Source organism: Pelecanus crispus, chromosome 1 (assembly GCF_030463565.1).
Source record: "Pelecanus crispus isolate bPelCri1 chromosome 1, bPelCri1.pri, whole genome shotgun sequence".
NCBI lineage: Eukaryota > Metazoa > Chordata > Aves > Pelecaniformes > Pelecanidae > Pelecanus > Pelecanus crispus.
The window spans coordinates 152,915,245-152,932,152 of NC_134643.1; the positions used below are offsets into that span (position 1 = coordinate 152,915,245).

A 16,908-nucleotide genomic window follows, 5' to 3' on the forward strand; every position below is an offset into this window, starting at 1 on the left:
CCCCGCATCCTCCCGCGCCTCCAGCAGTGTGGCCGCGGGGCGGGAAGCTGAGGCAGGGGAAAAGGACACGAACACCGGAGAGAAACGTCCCCGCCGGGCGGCCCTCGCCCCCGCCGCGCAGCGTCGGGAGCGGACCTCCCACCGCCGCGGCTGGCCAGCGCGGAGCCACCCTCCGCCACCATCTTGGATGCGGGCAGGGGAAGCCCCGATGCCCTCCGCAGGGAAACAATGAGAGCGACACCCCAACCCTTCAAGAGACGGGAACAAGCGTACTAAAGAGGCGGGATGACCCCACCAGGAACAGCGAGCACCTGCCGAAGTGACCTAAAGTCACATTTAAAAAAAAAAAAAACCCAAAACACCAAACCGAAACAACCCAGTTCCCGAACTCTCTGCCCTGGAGAGAGGGGAAGGGGGTGGGGGGGGGGGCTTGCCCGTACTTAAAATGGCACCCGCTTCCGCCCTCGCCTGGTAACCCCGCCCCCCCAGCAGGGGGCGGGGCGGTGCGACAGCGGGTACGCGCCTCGTCCTCCGCGAGCGCGCGCGGCGCGGGCCGGGCGCCTCCCCCCTCCCCCGCCCGCCTGTGACGCGCGCGTCAGGAGACGCCGCGCGCCGCCGGGCGCCCGGCCCCGCCCCCGGCCCCGCCCCCTCCCCCTCCCCCTCCCCCGCCCCTCCCCGAGCTCCTCCGCGCGCGCGCCGCGGCCCGGCCGGAGACACGGCGGAGCCGCACCGGCTGCGGCAGCGCGATGACGGTGCGGCGGGAGGCGGCGGCCGCCGCCGGCTGCCCCGGCTGCCCCTTCCCTCGCAGCGGCAGCTGGGCGGCCGCCTGGCGGGGCGCGGCGCTGCGCTTCGCCTTGGCGGTGCTCCTCCACACGGCCCGGGCCGAGAAGGAAGGTGAGACCCAGATTCCTCCTTCCTTTCTTGGCCTTCCTCCTCCTCCTCTTCCTCCGGCGGCGGTTGCGGGGCCGTTGGCCGCCGCGGCCCGCGCCCTCCCCGGCGGCGGTCGCGGCGGGCGTGGGGGTGGCGGTGGCTGGTGAGGCTCCCGGCCTCGCCGCCCCTTCCCCCTCGGCGGGGCCGCCGGGTCCCGCTGCCCGCCGTGCGGCTCTCCCGGTCCGCCCCCCCCCCCGGCGGGTCTGCGTGTGCGAGTGTAAGAGCGCGAGTGTGTGCGTGAGTGTGCAAGTGCGTGGCGCGGCGGGGGGCAGTAGCTGCCATCGGGGCGAACTCGGTGGGGTTTCTCCTCCCTGACAGCGGCGGGGATGGAGCTGGAGCTGCCCTTTAAAAAGGGGAGAAAGGGGGGGGGGGAGGAAAAAAAAAAAGGGGGAAAAAAAAAAAAAAAGGCTTTCTCGCGTTGAGCTGGTTTCCCTGCGGCAGGCTTCCAGCGGGAGACCGAGCCAAGCAAAACAGCCGGGCAAACCTGCCTGAGAAAGGGCAAAAATGCAGGCTCGGCAGTGACAGCGAGACCCCCTTGGCCTCCCCGAACTTTTGACAGGTGTCTGACGCCTTTGCGGGGGTCGCTGGCGTTTTCTCCAAACTTTAGTGAAAGTCAGGCCGGGACTTTTTAACTTCTGCTGTCTTTGATTTTGGCACAGTGTCTTTTCATTGTGGTTTAACAAGGGAAAAAAGCCCCGAGCGAAACACCTAAGCATATTCTGTAGCATTGCTGAGAACAGCTTTTAAGCATTTCCAAGGTGCAGACTCATGGTCTACTTAAAAATGTGGCTGTGTGGCAGCGTTAAAAAGCAGCAGATAAATGTAATGTATTACAGAAGTAGGTGAAACAGATTTACTTGGGCCGTCGCGAGAATTTACTTTTGAAGCAAGTTGCTGTGCTGGAGGAGGGTATGTTGGCAGGAGATTGAAATGTATCGGGCCAGATGAGGTCCGAGAGGATGAAACAGTAAGAATAAAAAAGAGTAAGAAGGGTATGGAATAGGAGTTTAGCGAGGCGGCTGCAGTCATGTCTCGAGACCAGACTTGAGGGAACAAATGCATCCTAATAATGCATGTATTGGAGTAGATAAGTGTAGATATGCCTTTCATTTCCTAATGAAAGGCTCAGTTTGAGTAATTTCCTAGTAACTTGTTTTCACAAATATGATGATGTGCATATTAAGGTGGTAAAAAAAAAAAACCCAATCACTTTTGAGTCACAGCCACTCTTGTCCACTTGACTTTGTCTTCAGAGAGTTTAACATTTAGAAAACAGTGTGAAGAAGATACAGTATGCTTAGAGTGGTGAGAATTTCTGTCAGTTCAGTCTGTAGTGTCTTGAGGTATTAGAAAAGTTCAAATGCTTCAGAAATACCTATTCTAAAGTCTGATTTTGATTGCATTCCTTTACAGGTAATGGCTTATATGAGTTTATAAGTTTTATCAGTGATGTAATATACCGGTATGATGGAATTGATTCATGCCCTGAAAGTGGTGACAGCTGGGGCCATGGTCTGCCTTTGTTCATTTGTGAAGGAGATGCTGTTTTTTCTCTATGGACTTCCTTGGCGTTCCTAGATAAACAAAGGCAGGTTTAGCTTCACAGAGTTTGAAAGGAACAAGAAAATGGAATGGTTTGTACTGATACCATTTCCTTCTATTGATACGGTCTATTATTTAAAACTTATCCCAGCAACACTTCTGTCACTTTCAAAAAGTGAATTTGATTCTCATACAGAGCACCGATTTTTTTTCAGTCTTTTCTGATTTCTGACACTCATTTTTCTTCCCAAGTTTTCTGCTGCTTGAGTGTAATCTATGAGTGGTACATCTAAGCTCACTAATAAGTCTTGGTTTGGTGTTTTGGTTTTTTGTTGCTGGGTTGGGTTTGGTTTTTTTTTTTTTTTAATTCATCTTTTATGGACTCCTTAGAAGAATTCCTTGACAATCTGCATTTGTGGATCACATGTTGAAGACTGTTGTCTTGGAGTCTTCCTTTTGCTGAGTGCAATGCTTGTTTATACCCTGGATAAAAGAATAGTGGGGCTTTTAAAGCAAGACAAAGTCGAAAGTGACTTGTGAGATCCAGTCCCACTGATCTTAAACTACAATCTAATTGCCAGTCTGCAAGGGGCAGTAACTGAGCATAGGAGAGGAAGGACCAGCTGGGATAGTGGGCCTTTAGACCAAGGTAGGAGCTCAAAAACAGTAGCTCAGAAGAAAGGACAGGAGGAGGGTGTTTCAGGCTCCTTCAGGGCCTTAGCTTCTACCAGGTTGTGTCAAGTTAAACATAGTAAGACACGGTTTAAAAAAAAAAAATAGTCTGGAAGTAAGGAAATAGCTAGGAACGTCCTTTCCATCTCCCAGTGTGGACGTACGTGTTTCACTACAGCTGCAGGAAGGAAGCTGTGGAGAGGGATTAGAACTGAGGTTGTGCATTGTTGCTCCTGCACTATTTCTGTGCTGCTGAGTCGAAGGCGACTGTAGTGAGACACAGTGCAGTATATATTCCAGAGAAGTTGCTACAAAAAAAAAAAATGGATAGAAGCAGGTAGTCAGATAAACGATAGGAGTGAGAGAAGAATAGAACAGAATATCACAAAATAAACTGAAAAATGAAGGTGGAAGACACTGTTTTCCTCTTACCTTGCATGTATATGAGGAGAAACGGGGGGAAAGATGGAGCTGATGCACAGAAAAGTAATTCTGGCTTCAAGCTTGTATGGAGATGGAGCAGCAAGCAGTTCTTTATGGAGCTGTCATGAGTAGGAAGAAGATTGATGCTGGAGTATTCCAGATTGACATGACTGCTTCTGGTTCCCAATCTTTAGTTAAAGACTTTGAGGGTAGAAATGTAACATAAACAGCTTTGCCATTTGTCTAACAGCAAAAAGCAAAACTGAAATCTTTTGTGTATACAAGCTATAAATCAAACTAATGGGGAACAGTGGTATTGCTATACACTCTCTCTGTGCTAGAGAAATAGAACTTGTGGAAAGTATCTCATCTCTGAACAAATATGAAGGCAGAGAAAACTGCCTGTGGACCAGCCAGAAAAACTTAAACATCAGTTTCAGACTAAACACTGATATGTGACTTTGCTTTTTTTTTTTTTTAATTTGTCTAGCTGGGTCCTCAGTGCCCACGTGTTGCTGAGGAATGAGTAAGACTGAGAAGGTTGTAAACTTTTTTGTTTGTTTTTTTCACTTAGGAAATCTGTGAAATAGCAAAAGAATGACATTGTGGGAAAAAAATTCTGCATTCAGTCTCAAAGACCCTCCTGCCATTTAGGAGGGACAAAAATAACTTAAGAGTTTCTTTTGCAAATGCATACGATTTTCAGGCTTTTTGTAGGCTCATCCTTTCCTAGAGTAATTATCACGTTCTGTATTGCCACATGGATTGAGGACAACTTTCAGTTTATATTTGAGCATGTGTGTGGTTTTTGCTTTGGGTTTGTTTGTTTGTTTTGGGTTTTGTTTTTATTTTTTGGTTGTTTTGTGGGGGGGCACAACAGCCTTCTGGGTTTTAGGTTGAAGGAAGCCATAGCAATGCCGTAAGCCTCATGGTCAGTATTATGTTTTGAAGACAAATGTCTAACATCAGCATGCTCTTTTACCTGAGAACTGTTTTGTGTTTGTTCCTTTATTTATATTAATTGATTTTTTTTTTTTTAAATCTTCATTTTTTGAATGAAGTAAATTTTTTTTTTTTTAATATCACTTTTATTTGGCCAGCTGGCTGGAAACCTGTTGAGACTATTTTGATAGTTCTCTTACCTACCCACCTGCTCAGAAGATTGGTGCAATTAGAGTAAGGCTGATATTTAGGCTAGGTTCAATTCCTAACTGTAACTTCAGAAGTTACATCTTAGTGCTGGATCTGGGAAAAACTTCTGTTTAAACATCTAAGTTCTGAGATAGATAGGTCAGTGAAAATGCAGAATGTTCTTTTTTTCTAAAGCTTGACATATTCGCTACAAACATCCTTGAAATTAATATAGTTACTGAGTATATATGATAGCTAAAATAATCATGGAAGAGTTGAAGGGAGGTGTTGTCATTAGAACAGTGCACTGGGATGCTGGAGCTGTGATTCCATTTTTGTCTTTCTGTCTAATCTCAGGCAAGTAGCTTTTCCTTTTTGCTTTTTACCTATATCTAAAATGGCAATCCAGGATACTTCATATGAGTATCCAAAGCGGACTAATGCTGGAAGGTGATGTGGGAGAAAGTTTATATGTTTAAAATAACATTATAAAAAACTCTTCACATACACTGCTTGTTTGTCATATCATGCAGTCAGAGCTAATGTAAAGCATGGTATCGCTTATTTTAATGCTAATGTTTTGACCCTGAATTAAATCAAAATGTGATCCAGAAAGAATGACCTCGAATCAAACTGAAAACACTCCAGCAGCTGAAGTAGCACATCAGAATCATGAACAGTGCGAGGAAAACACAGTGAGTGAATAAAAACTGACCATGCTATCTCACTGTGTTTTTTGAAACTTAAGTATGGGAGAGCTGATTAGGTTTGCACTATGCCTTTGCTCTCCTGAATGATAAATATTAACCATGTGCTTGGATTGAAAGGTCTCATACTTGCCTGCAGAGTCTTTGGGCTAAATTAAATGTAAGGAAAAATTGTAATGCAATGGACAGGAAGTTGAGACCCTACATTCTCTATGACCTTCTGTGTGATCTCAAAATGGTTGCTGTTCCCTCCTCTGCATCTCTTTCTCCCTCACCAGTGTCCAGTGATATTGCATGTGTGAGGCAGACGGAGGTACCTGCACCTGCAGAGGTCGACTGAAGGATAGCGTGCTGCAGTTCAGGGCCTTGGATCCTAAGCTCTTGAAGGAACTTGCTATGTATTTGTATAGTGCCTGCCATGATGAAGCCCCTCCAAAGTTTGCGGAAGTCTATAGGCATTACTTTAAATAAAGCTTTTGGTTGTGGTTTTTTGTGATTGATTGCCAGTATTGCAGTATGGGTTACTTTGAGTCATTTGGATACATTTGTGCATGTTAAAATTTCAGCCTTTTGCAGTAAAGCTTGGATGTTTGCTGTGTGTCAGTTTATTTCAAAACCTACCCAGTTTTGCTCTACTTAAAGGGCAACATGTTATAATTCCATGGTGTGACTTAACTAAGTTTACAAGTATAAAGAATCTTTCAAACCGTAAACTTGGTAAATGAGCTGAGAGTTTGACAGCGAATGGTGGATGTTGTGGCTCATGCATAACCAGCAGTAAAAGTTGTGTGACTGAAGTGCAGGCTAGAACCAGTTTGGTTTGTTCCTGTGTTTGTGGGTTTGGCAAGGAAAAAAGTCAATAAGGATCCGTTTTATTTCTCTTGCTAGTAACAGCTATCCAGCGTGGTGCCTCTGACTCTGTCAGTCTACAGCATGAGTTTACCTGGGTGTAAGAGGAGCTGTGAGAAGGTGTCTTTTTTTTTTTTTTTTTTTTTTTCCTTTTAAAAGACAACATTTGAAGTAAATCTGTACTCTTCATGATAATAAGTGGGGGTACTCAAAACTAGGGTAATACCTTGAGCAGCCTGCTCTAACTGGACCTGCTCTGACCAGGTGGCTGGGCTGGAGGCCTCTGGGGTCACTTCCAGCCTGCGTTTTTCTGGGGTTGCAAAAGGTGAGCGCACTGGGTGCTCATTACAGAAGCAACTGATTCAGTCTGCCTGTGGTAGTTGCCAAATTCGAGTCTAAACTACAGTTACCTTTAAAAATCCTTTCTGTTTTTTCTAAAAAATTGTGTTAGTATTTCAGCATTTTTAATTATTAATACCGAGATAAAGGATGCAGAATTTCTTCTTGCATAGGAAGTATATCAATGCATTGCTGAAGCAGCCTTTATTTTGTGATTGACTTGTTTGGCATTACTAATCTAGTTCATTAATTTGGAAATAAGAACATAGTTAAACTTGGTTTGCTCACTGTCACCCACCTTTCTTATACAGAGGCTTTATTACTAAACAGTCCAGATATGGAAGCAGTAATTCTTGCCACCAACTTCCCTTTTTCCATTTTGTAAAGCTTATAAACTGAAAATGTAGATGCCTGATTTAGGAAACCAAAGGAACCAATGACCATGAGAGTTAAAGGGGAGGTATTTATCTTTCTAGTCATAAATACAGGCAAGGAATGATCCATAAAGATATGGGTTTGTTAGAGGCAGTTCGTAAAATTTTAATGTGTGATGCAGGAATGTGGGATATCTCTGTTTTCTGAACTATCTACATGGAATAGTTAGTGATTTACTGACTGTAGCAAGGATGTAACGTAGCATCCATATTTAACACTTTTTAAAATCTGTATTTAATATTTTCTGATAAGCAGGCTTGGATAACTTGTGCTCTGGAATATTAAAGGGACTAAACCAGGAGTGTGTGCGCTTGCATGCACTCTCTGTTTTCAAGAACAGCCTTGGGTGTAATGAGGAAATAGCAAAAAGGTGAAGGATTGCCATGTAATTCCACTCTCTGAAAAGGAGACACTAGTTTGAGATTTTCCTGCTACACTTACTAGATCTATCTTCTCACTAAGACTATCATAGAGGCATTTTTAATACCTCTCCTCCTACTGCCTGGCATGCATAGCAGTAGAGAACCATCCGAGAGCAGCTGGAGTTTTACTGTAGTTATTGAACTGGTTTTAAGGATACCTGGATGAAATTTAATGGAAGGAGGTGTACAGGAAATGAAACTATGTACCTAACAGCTTCTTCTCTCTATGTACTATATGGAGTTACAAAATGTTATTTAATAGAACTGTTTAGCTGACTCTAATACAACATGCTTAGGTTTTTAAAATTATTTGTCCAATGTATCCATTAACTATTCTTCATAAAGCAGTCTGTCTTAACAACCATGCCTTAAGGCTTGTCTGAGGTTTGTTTTCAGTTGAACATCTAGATCTATGTTGGACTGTACAGATTTGGTGTAGTAGAATGTATACAGACTTTTTACAGTTACTTAAACTTAAAAAAAAAATCCCAAACAACCCTTGGTTATACTTTTTTTTTTTTAAGTTATTTAAGTCAGAAAGTACAGCTAATAGTGGTGTTAAACAGACTAAACACCATTTGAGGGAGTGGTGATAGGTGACAAAGTTGTAGACAAGCATGGTACTGATTTAAATAATTTGAAGCACTTGTTTCCACTAAATTTCTTATATACCCATTGTTCATCAACTGGTCTTTTTAGATCTGTAGATCTGAAGTACAATGGGGTCCTTGTAGAGGAGGGTGGTAGTGAAATAAAAAATGGCTGAGAAAAGTTCAAAGAGGAGGTTTTTAAAGAGTAAATTTTAGCTTTTGAAAACAGAAAGCTTTCTCATTTCCTTACAGGCATACTCTTGTTGGAAACACCTCAAGGTAGTTTCCTCAGTGTGAAATTGGATGGCTTCAGCATAGTTTGACACTGGCTTATGAAATTTCTTTAATTTTGTAATAGATAAGCTGCAGACTGAAAATGTCTGGCTCAGATTAAAAGTGATAGAAGATGCTGATATTGAGATAGAGTAAAGAAATCGGCTGTTTTTCATAACATCTGCTTCCACTAGGGGATTTTTGGGTCCCCCATTTGAGATGTTGCTATAGGATAAGAAAGTCTTGATGAATCGGTGATTTACACCAAAATAGCATACAAATATTTGCAGGTGGAATTTGTAGATAATGATAAAAACTATCCAGGCAACTAGAGAAACTGCAGGGTGCTTGGTTTGGTTTAATTCCCAGCAGTGGTTCGTGCCCTGCCTTGGAGGCTGGTTACAAGGAGTTCCTCCTGACTCTATTCTGGGACCTGTCCTGCTTAGCTTTGTCACTGATCTGGAGTTGGAGTGTACCAAACCTGGGGAGCTGTCAGTAAGCTCAAGGGCAGGGCTGCATTTCAGAGAGATCTAAACAGGACAGAGCAATGAACTGTCAGGACCTTCATGAAATCCAAAAAGGACAAATGGAAAGCCCTTCATATGGGACAGAGTAACCACTTGCAGGGGATACAAGCTAGAAATGCTATACATGAGTCAATAACGTACCCTGGCAGCATACAGGAGTGTAGCCACTAGACTGAACAAAGTGATTATTCCTGTTTACTCGGCACTTAATAGACCACACCTAAACCACTGCATCCAGTTTTGCTCTCCTCTGTCCCACTGGAAGGCCACAAAGATGGTCGGTGGGCACATGACCTGTGAAGGGAGGCTGAGGGACCCAAGGCTGCATGGAGATGAGGCTTTGGAGGGACCTCGTGGCAGTCTGCCAATATCAAAGTAGAGGTTATGAAGAAAATGGAGCCAGACTCCTCACAGAGATGCACAGCAGGAGCCTGAGAGACAATGGTCATAAAGTGAAACAGGGAAAATTAATTTTGTACCAGGAGGTGCTGGTCTGTGATGATCCAAGTAAGAAAGGCACTCAGACACTGTAAAATATCATTGAAAATGCTGTTTATGGGACCTAACACTATAATGAGAGAACGGTATAGATAATCTTACATCCCTCTTGATGCTGGGAACCCTGAGTTGTGCAGCATCAAGCAGGCCTCCAGTCGATGTGCAACATACTGCGCAGATGCCATCCATAGAAAGGGTTACCCCATGTTGGTCCTTGGAGCTATTGTTGGAACAACTCTACTGGTAATTTCTACTGTCAAGCAGAAAGGATGCTGACATGAGAACTTCTAGATAAAGGCAAGGCCACCCAGGCGGCCTAATTGCTGGTACCAAGGGGGAGCTGCCTGCAGGCTCTGCTGTTGCAGGATGAGCTCAGCCAGCTCACTGTAGCCAGGGGCTATGTGCAGCACAGCACGGGCCTGAAAGCCAGCCCAGACACGCAGCACAGCACAGGCATGGCCCTACTCAGGTTGGCTATTGCATGGACCACTGACTCCTCGATGTGTTACGGTCTTCCGGTCAGGATCACTACAATGTTCTGGCTTGACATAATGAGACCATATTTCACCATGAGAAGTGAGGCGTTGAAACAGATTCCTGTGAGAGGTTGTGGAATCTCTGACCTTGGAGGTTTGCAAGGCCCAGCTAAACAAAAGCCTAAGCAATGTTGTCCAAATTCAGCATTCACCGTGCTTCAGCAGAAGGTTGAGCTAGATGACATCTTAAGGTCCATTCTGCCCTGAATTGCGCTGGCTCTGTGTTTCAGGTCTCCTTCGTGATCTTAAAAACTTGGTTGGAAGTTGCGATAACATTGTCGCAAGTGATGGATGTATCCCTAAGACAGGAGAACTCTGGGTTTCCATGTAACTCCATGCTGAAATCAGTGCTGTGGCAGTAGAAATTTAGATATAATTTAGATAGAAGCGCAGTTGTAATTGGATCCAGGAAGTTTCAGATGATCTCTGCATCAGTAAAGAAATGTGATCATAGAATAAAAAAAAAGACTCCGTCAGCCATTCCTTGTTTCTGTAGTCATGCATCACATAGGCTTTATTTGTCCTCTAGTTTTCATTCTTTCTGTTGAAAAATTTGTTTCAACAGGAATATTTGTATCTCATCTTTCATGCGAAGGATAACATAGCCATTAGTTTCCATCTTTTCTAGCTGCTGGTAATATGACAATAAATTGGATTGTGGTTGACATGTTAATGTACAAGATGTATTAAAGTAATACTTAACAGTCTTTACAACTCATGTATCTGAGGAAATACCAAGAGATCTGGATATTGAATGTTGCCAAGTTTGGCTGTTCCTTTCTTGCAGCAGGGGACATGGAGTATTTGGTCTTTACTGGAAACCGTTTCCTTCTCGTATGTTTGCCTTGGTGTTCTAGACCTGTGTGTAACTTCAGTCTGTGGAGCCAGCAATGGGCAGTCTAGAGGCACCAGAAATTACCATCACCTAGCGAGACCCTTGCCCCCAGCCATCCTACTGCTTAATTCAGGGATAGAAAGCACTGAGACTGCTCTTGCCCTCGAAGTTGTTGCTCCTAAATATGAGAAGGAAGGTGTGTGCTGGGGGAACTTTTATATTATGATATAGCTGCTTTTATATTATCATATACCTCATCAGTTGCCTTTCATGTAGCTTAACTAGGTCATGATCTGCCCAAATAGCTTTGGCTAAACTGTATCTTCCAAAATAATGAAAAGATGAATAAATTCCTTGGCTTTGGGGAAACCTGATTATATCTGATGCTGAGGGAGAGATAGTTTTCATTGCCAGGGACTGAATCTTCACAGGTGAAGTTACTCTGCCAATTAGTACTACTGAATACTGGTGGAGAAAGGATTGAAACAAACTTCCAGTTCATCAGGGAAAATTTGATCAGAGTTCCAGTACTTGATGAGTCCCATGAATTCTGCCTTTGATTAAACTGAATTTCTCTAGGGAAAAAGACATTAGAGTAAGGAAGTCAGAAATTGAATAAAAATTATTTATTTAGCATCATTTAATTGTGTTTAAAAGTACCTGTATTGGCGGAAAAAATTTCTCATGCTAAAGGACCATTTAATCTAGCAAAGGTGTGCATGTTTAGGTTGAGACTTGGTGCCAGGCATGTCAAAGTAGAAACAAGTATTTTTGAGTGAAGATAATTGACTGTTACCTTAGTTAAGGGGTGGCTTAGTGATGTGGGGTGGTTGCAATCTTTAAAGTAGAATTAGATGCCTCTCCAAATCACATTCTGTAGCTAAGCCTGAGGGTTTGGAATTACTGAGAAATTGTGATCTGTGTTGTGTAGGGTGTCAGCTTAGGTCATCATAGCAGTTTCTGAAAGAGTCCGACCAGAAGAGATTATTTATTTACTTCTGAGAGGTAACTGCTTCCAAGGTATTTTGGGTAGCTGAATTGAATTTCTGCAGTTAAACATACTTAAGCATTTTCATTTTCATATGCCTACTTGCACCTTTAATTTCTTATTAACATTTTTGGGTTTCCTCCCCAAAATTCGAATTCCCCTATTTTGTTTCATTCTTCTTGCCCTGTATTTCATGTTTGTTCAGAACTTGCTGCAATTGCTCTTCTCCACCCATTTCTTTTCTGGCTTTATCAGACATTGCGGCCAGCTTTTTCCTGCTGGTCTGTGTTCCCACATGGCAAGTCAACAGACTGCTTTGCTAAACAATAAGTAGCATTACTGCCACATCATTAACACTAGGGCTTTAACGTTAGGCTTTTCCTACCTTTTCTTGACCTTCAATCATTGTATTTATAGACTTCATATGGTAGCTGATTAAGCATTATCTTGCTGCTCTTTTACTTGTCCTCCAGGCTTAATAGCTGTTTCCAGTTGCCACATGAGCACAGAGGGTGGAGATGCTGTGCTCCTCCCTCCCAAGGATTCTTCTCTCCAGTTGTAATTTAGTCTTAACCAAGTTGCAAGTATTATGCAGCAAAATCTAAATTCATGTGTTGTCCAAGTTCCCTTGTTGTTCTATGAATTCATGCAGTTCCACCCTGTTAAGTGACTAAAAAAAAGGTGTGTGGGGGGGGATCAGGGCAGGGAGGAGAGCAGAACTCTGTCGCTCAGTAGGCCACTGTTTCTGTGTCATAACCTTGGTTAAGATGGGTGATACAAAGCATCTTCTGTAGCAGCTAGCAAGGTAGGAATAAGGATTGAAAACTGAGCAGCATCCACAGAGCATAAGCTGTAGCTCTTACCTGATTGCATTCATGTTGCCAGCAAGACATTTAGATGTTGGGAGGTATCTGGTGCTGTCACCTTCCTGTTCTGTGGGGTTTTTTGGAAACTCTGAAAATCCCATCCTTCCTCCTCTTTTCTGCAGTGCAGAGAAGAATTCTTGTTCTCTTTGTAGGTCTGTTAAGGTCATTAATCACCCTGGATGTACCTTTTTAAGTAGGTCTTTGCATTGTGTTGGCATAATCCATTTTTTTGAGTAAGTGGGTTTCGTGAGTCTGCTCAGTGGCTAATTTCATAAGAGTGCAAGTTTGGAAGGCTGACATTAATGCTAATAGTTGCAATTATTGTCAGTTACTGCATTGTTCTCCTGAGGCTGCAGAATCTATAAACTGACTGTCATTTCTTGTAAACTACATATTAAAATGTTTCTATATGCTGAAAAGGTTAGAATTCCAGTAAGTCCATGTTATCTGTGTACATATCAATTGGCAGTGCTACATGAGTGGTAAAACTTATTGCCACAATTAGAAGTTTCTGATCTAAAATTTGAGAACTGAAGTGTGATGAAGATTAAAAAAATAGTTTGGAGGGGCTGCTGCTTTACCCCTCTCTCATTGCAGGACAGGTTATCTTGTTTTTGAGGCTAGTTCCAATTAATGTTATGTCTGTACAAGCTCAATAATGACAAATTTATAGAGGTATAACCTAATGTAGCATATTGAAATTTTAAAATATTTCAAATCGCCATCATTAGAAAGAATAAAAAGCCATAATTTGTGTGGTCCAAAGCCAGAAAAAAAGGATGCTATTTGCAGATGTTGGGTTTCTCTTTAACTTCCTTTAATTTTTTTCCCTCTCTTTAACTGATTTATGAGAAGTTTCCATGAGTGTCAGAAGTATTGTTCTCTTTGGCTTAAAAATAATGTGTGCTAAAGCCTTTCTCCAGATGAGAGAATTCTTTCTCCTTTCTCTTATTTTTTTCTTTTTTTAAATTTATTTAAAAATAACTGTTCTCATTCATATCCTCCTATGAAATCTTCATGAAAAAAGAAAGTTGGGTGTTATTTCCTGAGAGGGATTTTGGAGCCAACAATTAAATGTCTCTGGAGGAACAAATGAAATTATTGAAATGTTTAAAAGTAGAGCGCCAACTTAAAGCAAATGTTCTTAATAGGTATCTTAAAGCATCTAGCAAGTTTTAAAGCAGTATTTGGTTTTGTTTCTTTTTAAGTGAAGTTTTATGGTGTTTATTGCTGCCATCTGAAATAGACCATTTTGGTCAATGGCAGATGACTGTTTAAACTCTTATTACAAAAAAGTCAGATTAGAATAAAAATTGCTCTAGCTGAAGTGGATGAAAATGCAAATTTCTGTAAGGTGGAAGTACAGGCTGAGTACAGAGTAAGCGTCTGGGAATAAAGGTATCTGAATAACGTGTGATTCTTTTCTGACAATCTAAAATAATTTGAAGTAATTTTCTTAGAAAAATAACTAAGTCAAAGCAGGCTGCTAGGTATAGTATGTGTTGCTTTCAGTGAGCTTTTTTGTTTCGAGGTATGTTTCTATAGTTTTATCGCAAGGATATATCTATTACACAACACATCCAATCAGTGCAAAGCCCATAAAATAAACCTCCAAGCAGTTGCACCATCTTCTAAAGCGTGAAACAAATTTTGAGCCAGATGTGTGAACTCCGTCTTCAGGACAGAGACCCGCTTTCTTCCTTTCTCAGACTAAGCGATAGCTTCATTGTCTCTCTGGGGCCTGTGTTCTGAATCAGAATTGTGCTGTCACTTTCTGTTTTGTGGCTGCCTTTAAAAACTGAATTGAGCACTGAATTCCTAAAAATCTGCATCAGCCTTAACTAAGGGGAAAAGAGATGAGTGGGTAAAGGCAATGTGACAGCTCTCCTTACTGGGAAAGGGCCTTGCTGTGTAAAGAATCTTGTCTTGTATCTAAAGTCAGAAATGACACGAGTAAGTTAGCGAAAGATTATGTGCAGACTTAGTTGAGTAACAGTGTATGCACTCAAATTTGTGCTGTTGTGTGCAGTAAAATAAAAATTCTTTAACTTTTTTTTCCCCTCGCTGTGGAATAGTAAGTCATGCGTTCAGGTATTGCAGTGCAAGTGATCTACTGTCTCTAGATTAGATTAGCCCATTAACTTGGGCATAGGTTGGTGCATATGAACTTATTTGAGTATGTGGTGTGTAAAGTCATAAAAATAATTTTTTATAATCAGTAATACAAAATTAGGTTTTTAATGAAAATTCTTTTTGATATTTAGCTTAATCTGTTGCTTTTTTGTTTCACATGATGATTAAAGTGCGTTATCTAGGAATGTTTCTTTTTCAACACTCTAATGTGTAAACAGAAAATAAAAATTTGGCAAGCTGGCTTTTTGAGGGATAGTAATTCGGGGTTTTAATAAAGAAAAAAGAATGAGTATGTATCTATGTAAGAAGTCTTCAAAGTGAGTTCTTTTTGCATGTGATCTTTAGTACTTTGTGTGTATTTACTGTTTTGGCTGTGATAGCTCTTCCTGAGGTCTGTTGGAAAAATTATTAATTTCCCTTCGTTATGGACTACTGGAAAAGAAACAAGCCAATTGTCTATGTAAAGTGCAAGAGGATTTAGCTGGAAAGGAAGCCTGCTGGCTGGTAATTTTCTCTCGGAGCCTCTTGCCTGAGATTCACTGGCTCATAAGAGAAGGGTCTTTTACATTTCCAGTGAACAGTCGCCTGTTGGGACGTAGGCAGAAATTCAGGCTGATAGCTACACCAACTCTCCCATCCTGGCGAATAGGCCTTTCTTTAAACAGCTATTATTGCGTTGAACACTGAACTGGGACGTATTTCTTGAGGCTCACCAGACTTTTGTATTCTTGAAGCTGATAAAAATGGTTGCTTGCATTGCAGCATAATACTGTTTTTCTTTATCTGTGTGGTATTTAATTTTTTACAATGTGTAATTTTCCTTTCATAATAACGTTATTTTATCACTCTATATCCTCCTGCCTGTATTTTACATGCTGCTCAGTTTTCTACCATTCAGGATGATTGAAATTGTGCGATTGCACATAAGCAGTTAATTCACAGTCAAAGCTTTAAAACCAACTCGTCCAGTTTTAGTTGTGCTGTTTAACCGGTAGTGGTACAAATGCTGTAATTACAATTACATAGACAGAAGTGAATGAGATTTAGCACATTGTAGTTGGCTCATGTGGTTATAGGTACCTTGAAGTGAGCTTAGTCACTAAGACAAAGGGTTAGAAACTGGACTTCTGAAAAACTTAGTGTAAATTAGGAGAAATTTAAATAATGGATCTAGCCCTGTTTCAGTAAGTTGGGACACTATTTCCAGAATTTGGAGAAAATTCATAGACTAGATGATACCACATTGTATAAATACAGCTTATAAGAAAATGAGAAAATTGGTTTAGGCAAGACTTAAGGGAGAAAGCAGTTCTTACAAGCATGTAAGAGGATATACACTGATGATGAACATAAAACTAAAGGAAAGCACTGTGTTCCAGAACTAAGTAATATTTCAGAATGTTTTTATAAGCAAATATGCCCGAATATACATTCCTATTGAAATGAAGAAAGTGACAGTGGATAAACGAAAGAAAAATTTGCAAAGCCACCTTAAAAATCAGATCTCAGAATAGGCCTCATAACCTGTGAACCATGGAGAATTTTTTTTATCGTTGCACACCAAGAGTCTTGGCATATTCAGTGGTCTCGCATTACATGCAAATTTATTCTGTTATATGTAGTTCAGGCACATCTAAAGACTGGTGTCTTGGCTACAGTAATTTGGATGTTAAGTTCCGGTTTACTTTGGAGAAGTGTAGGATTTTAAATTGTTCTTCTTGTTACTTGGTGCTTTATAGGTCTGTACTTTTCTTATTTTAAGCTAAAATATAAAAGGCTTGGACCAGAGACAATTAAAGTAGGAATGTGTTTGAGCAAAATTTGGCTGCTAGCTATATAAACTTGTGAGAAGGTGCTGCTTAAGCTTTGAGGAATTTAAGTGAATTCAGTATCTCTTTAGGCCACTATTGTTTCCATTTTTATTACTTCAGGTGTTTACCATCAAGCACTGATGTTGTTGGGAAGGACGGGGGACAGGGTTTAGAAATCTACTGGTAATAATGAGTAGATGGTGTTTTTAGTGTTCCAGAAAGCTGTGGCTTGGGGGCAGAGGTTATGGCCGTGGTGGTGGTTTTTGTTTTGCCATTTTTTTAAAGAGTTTGGAAAAGCTTAGAAAATGCCCTCTGTAGAAAAAGGTGTTTTGGAGCAAGTGGTCATAGTCTTTTTCTGATATCTTTTATGGGCTTTTCACGGAAAAGCTGACTTAAGCAAA

General features: G+C 41.6%; 1 protein-coding gene across 1 annotated transcript in view; it reads left to right on the forward strand.

Moving 5' to 3' along the window:
* The first annotated feature begins 746 nt into the window (after positions 1 to 746).
* Positions 747 to 16,908, forward strand: part of TMEM131 (transmembrane protein 131) — a 102,137-nt gene continuing 85,975 nt past the window's right edge. Inside the window, exon 1 of the mRNA XM_075711160.1 lies at positions 747 to 894. Coding sequence (XP_075567275.1) covers positions 747 to 894 — 148 coding nt within the window. The remainder of the gene's footprint in view (positions 895 to 16,908) is intronic.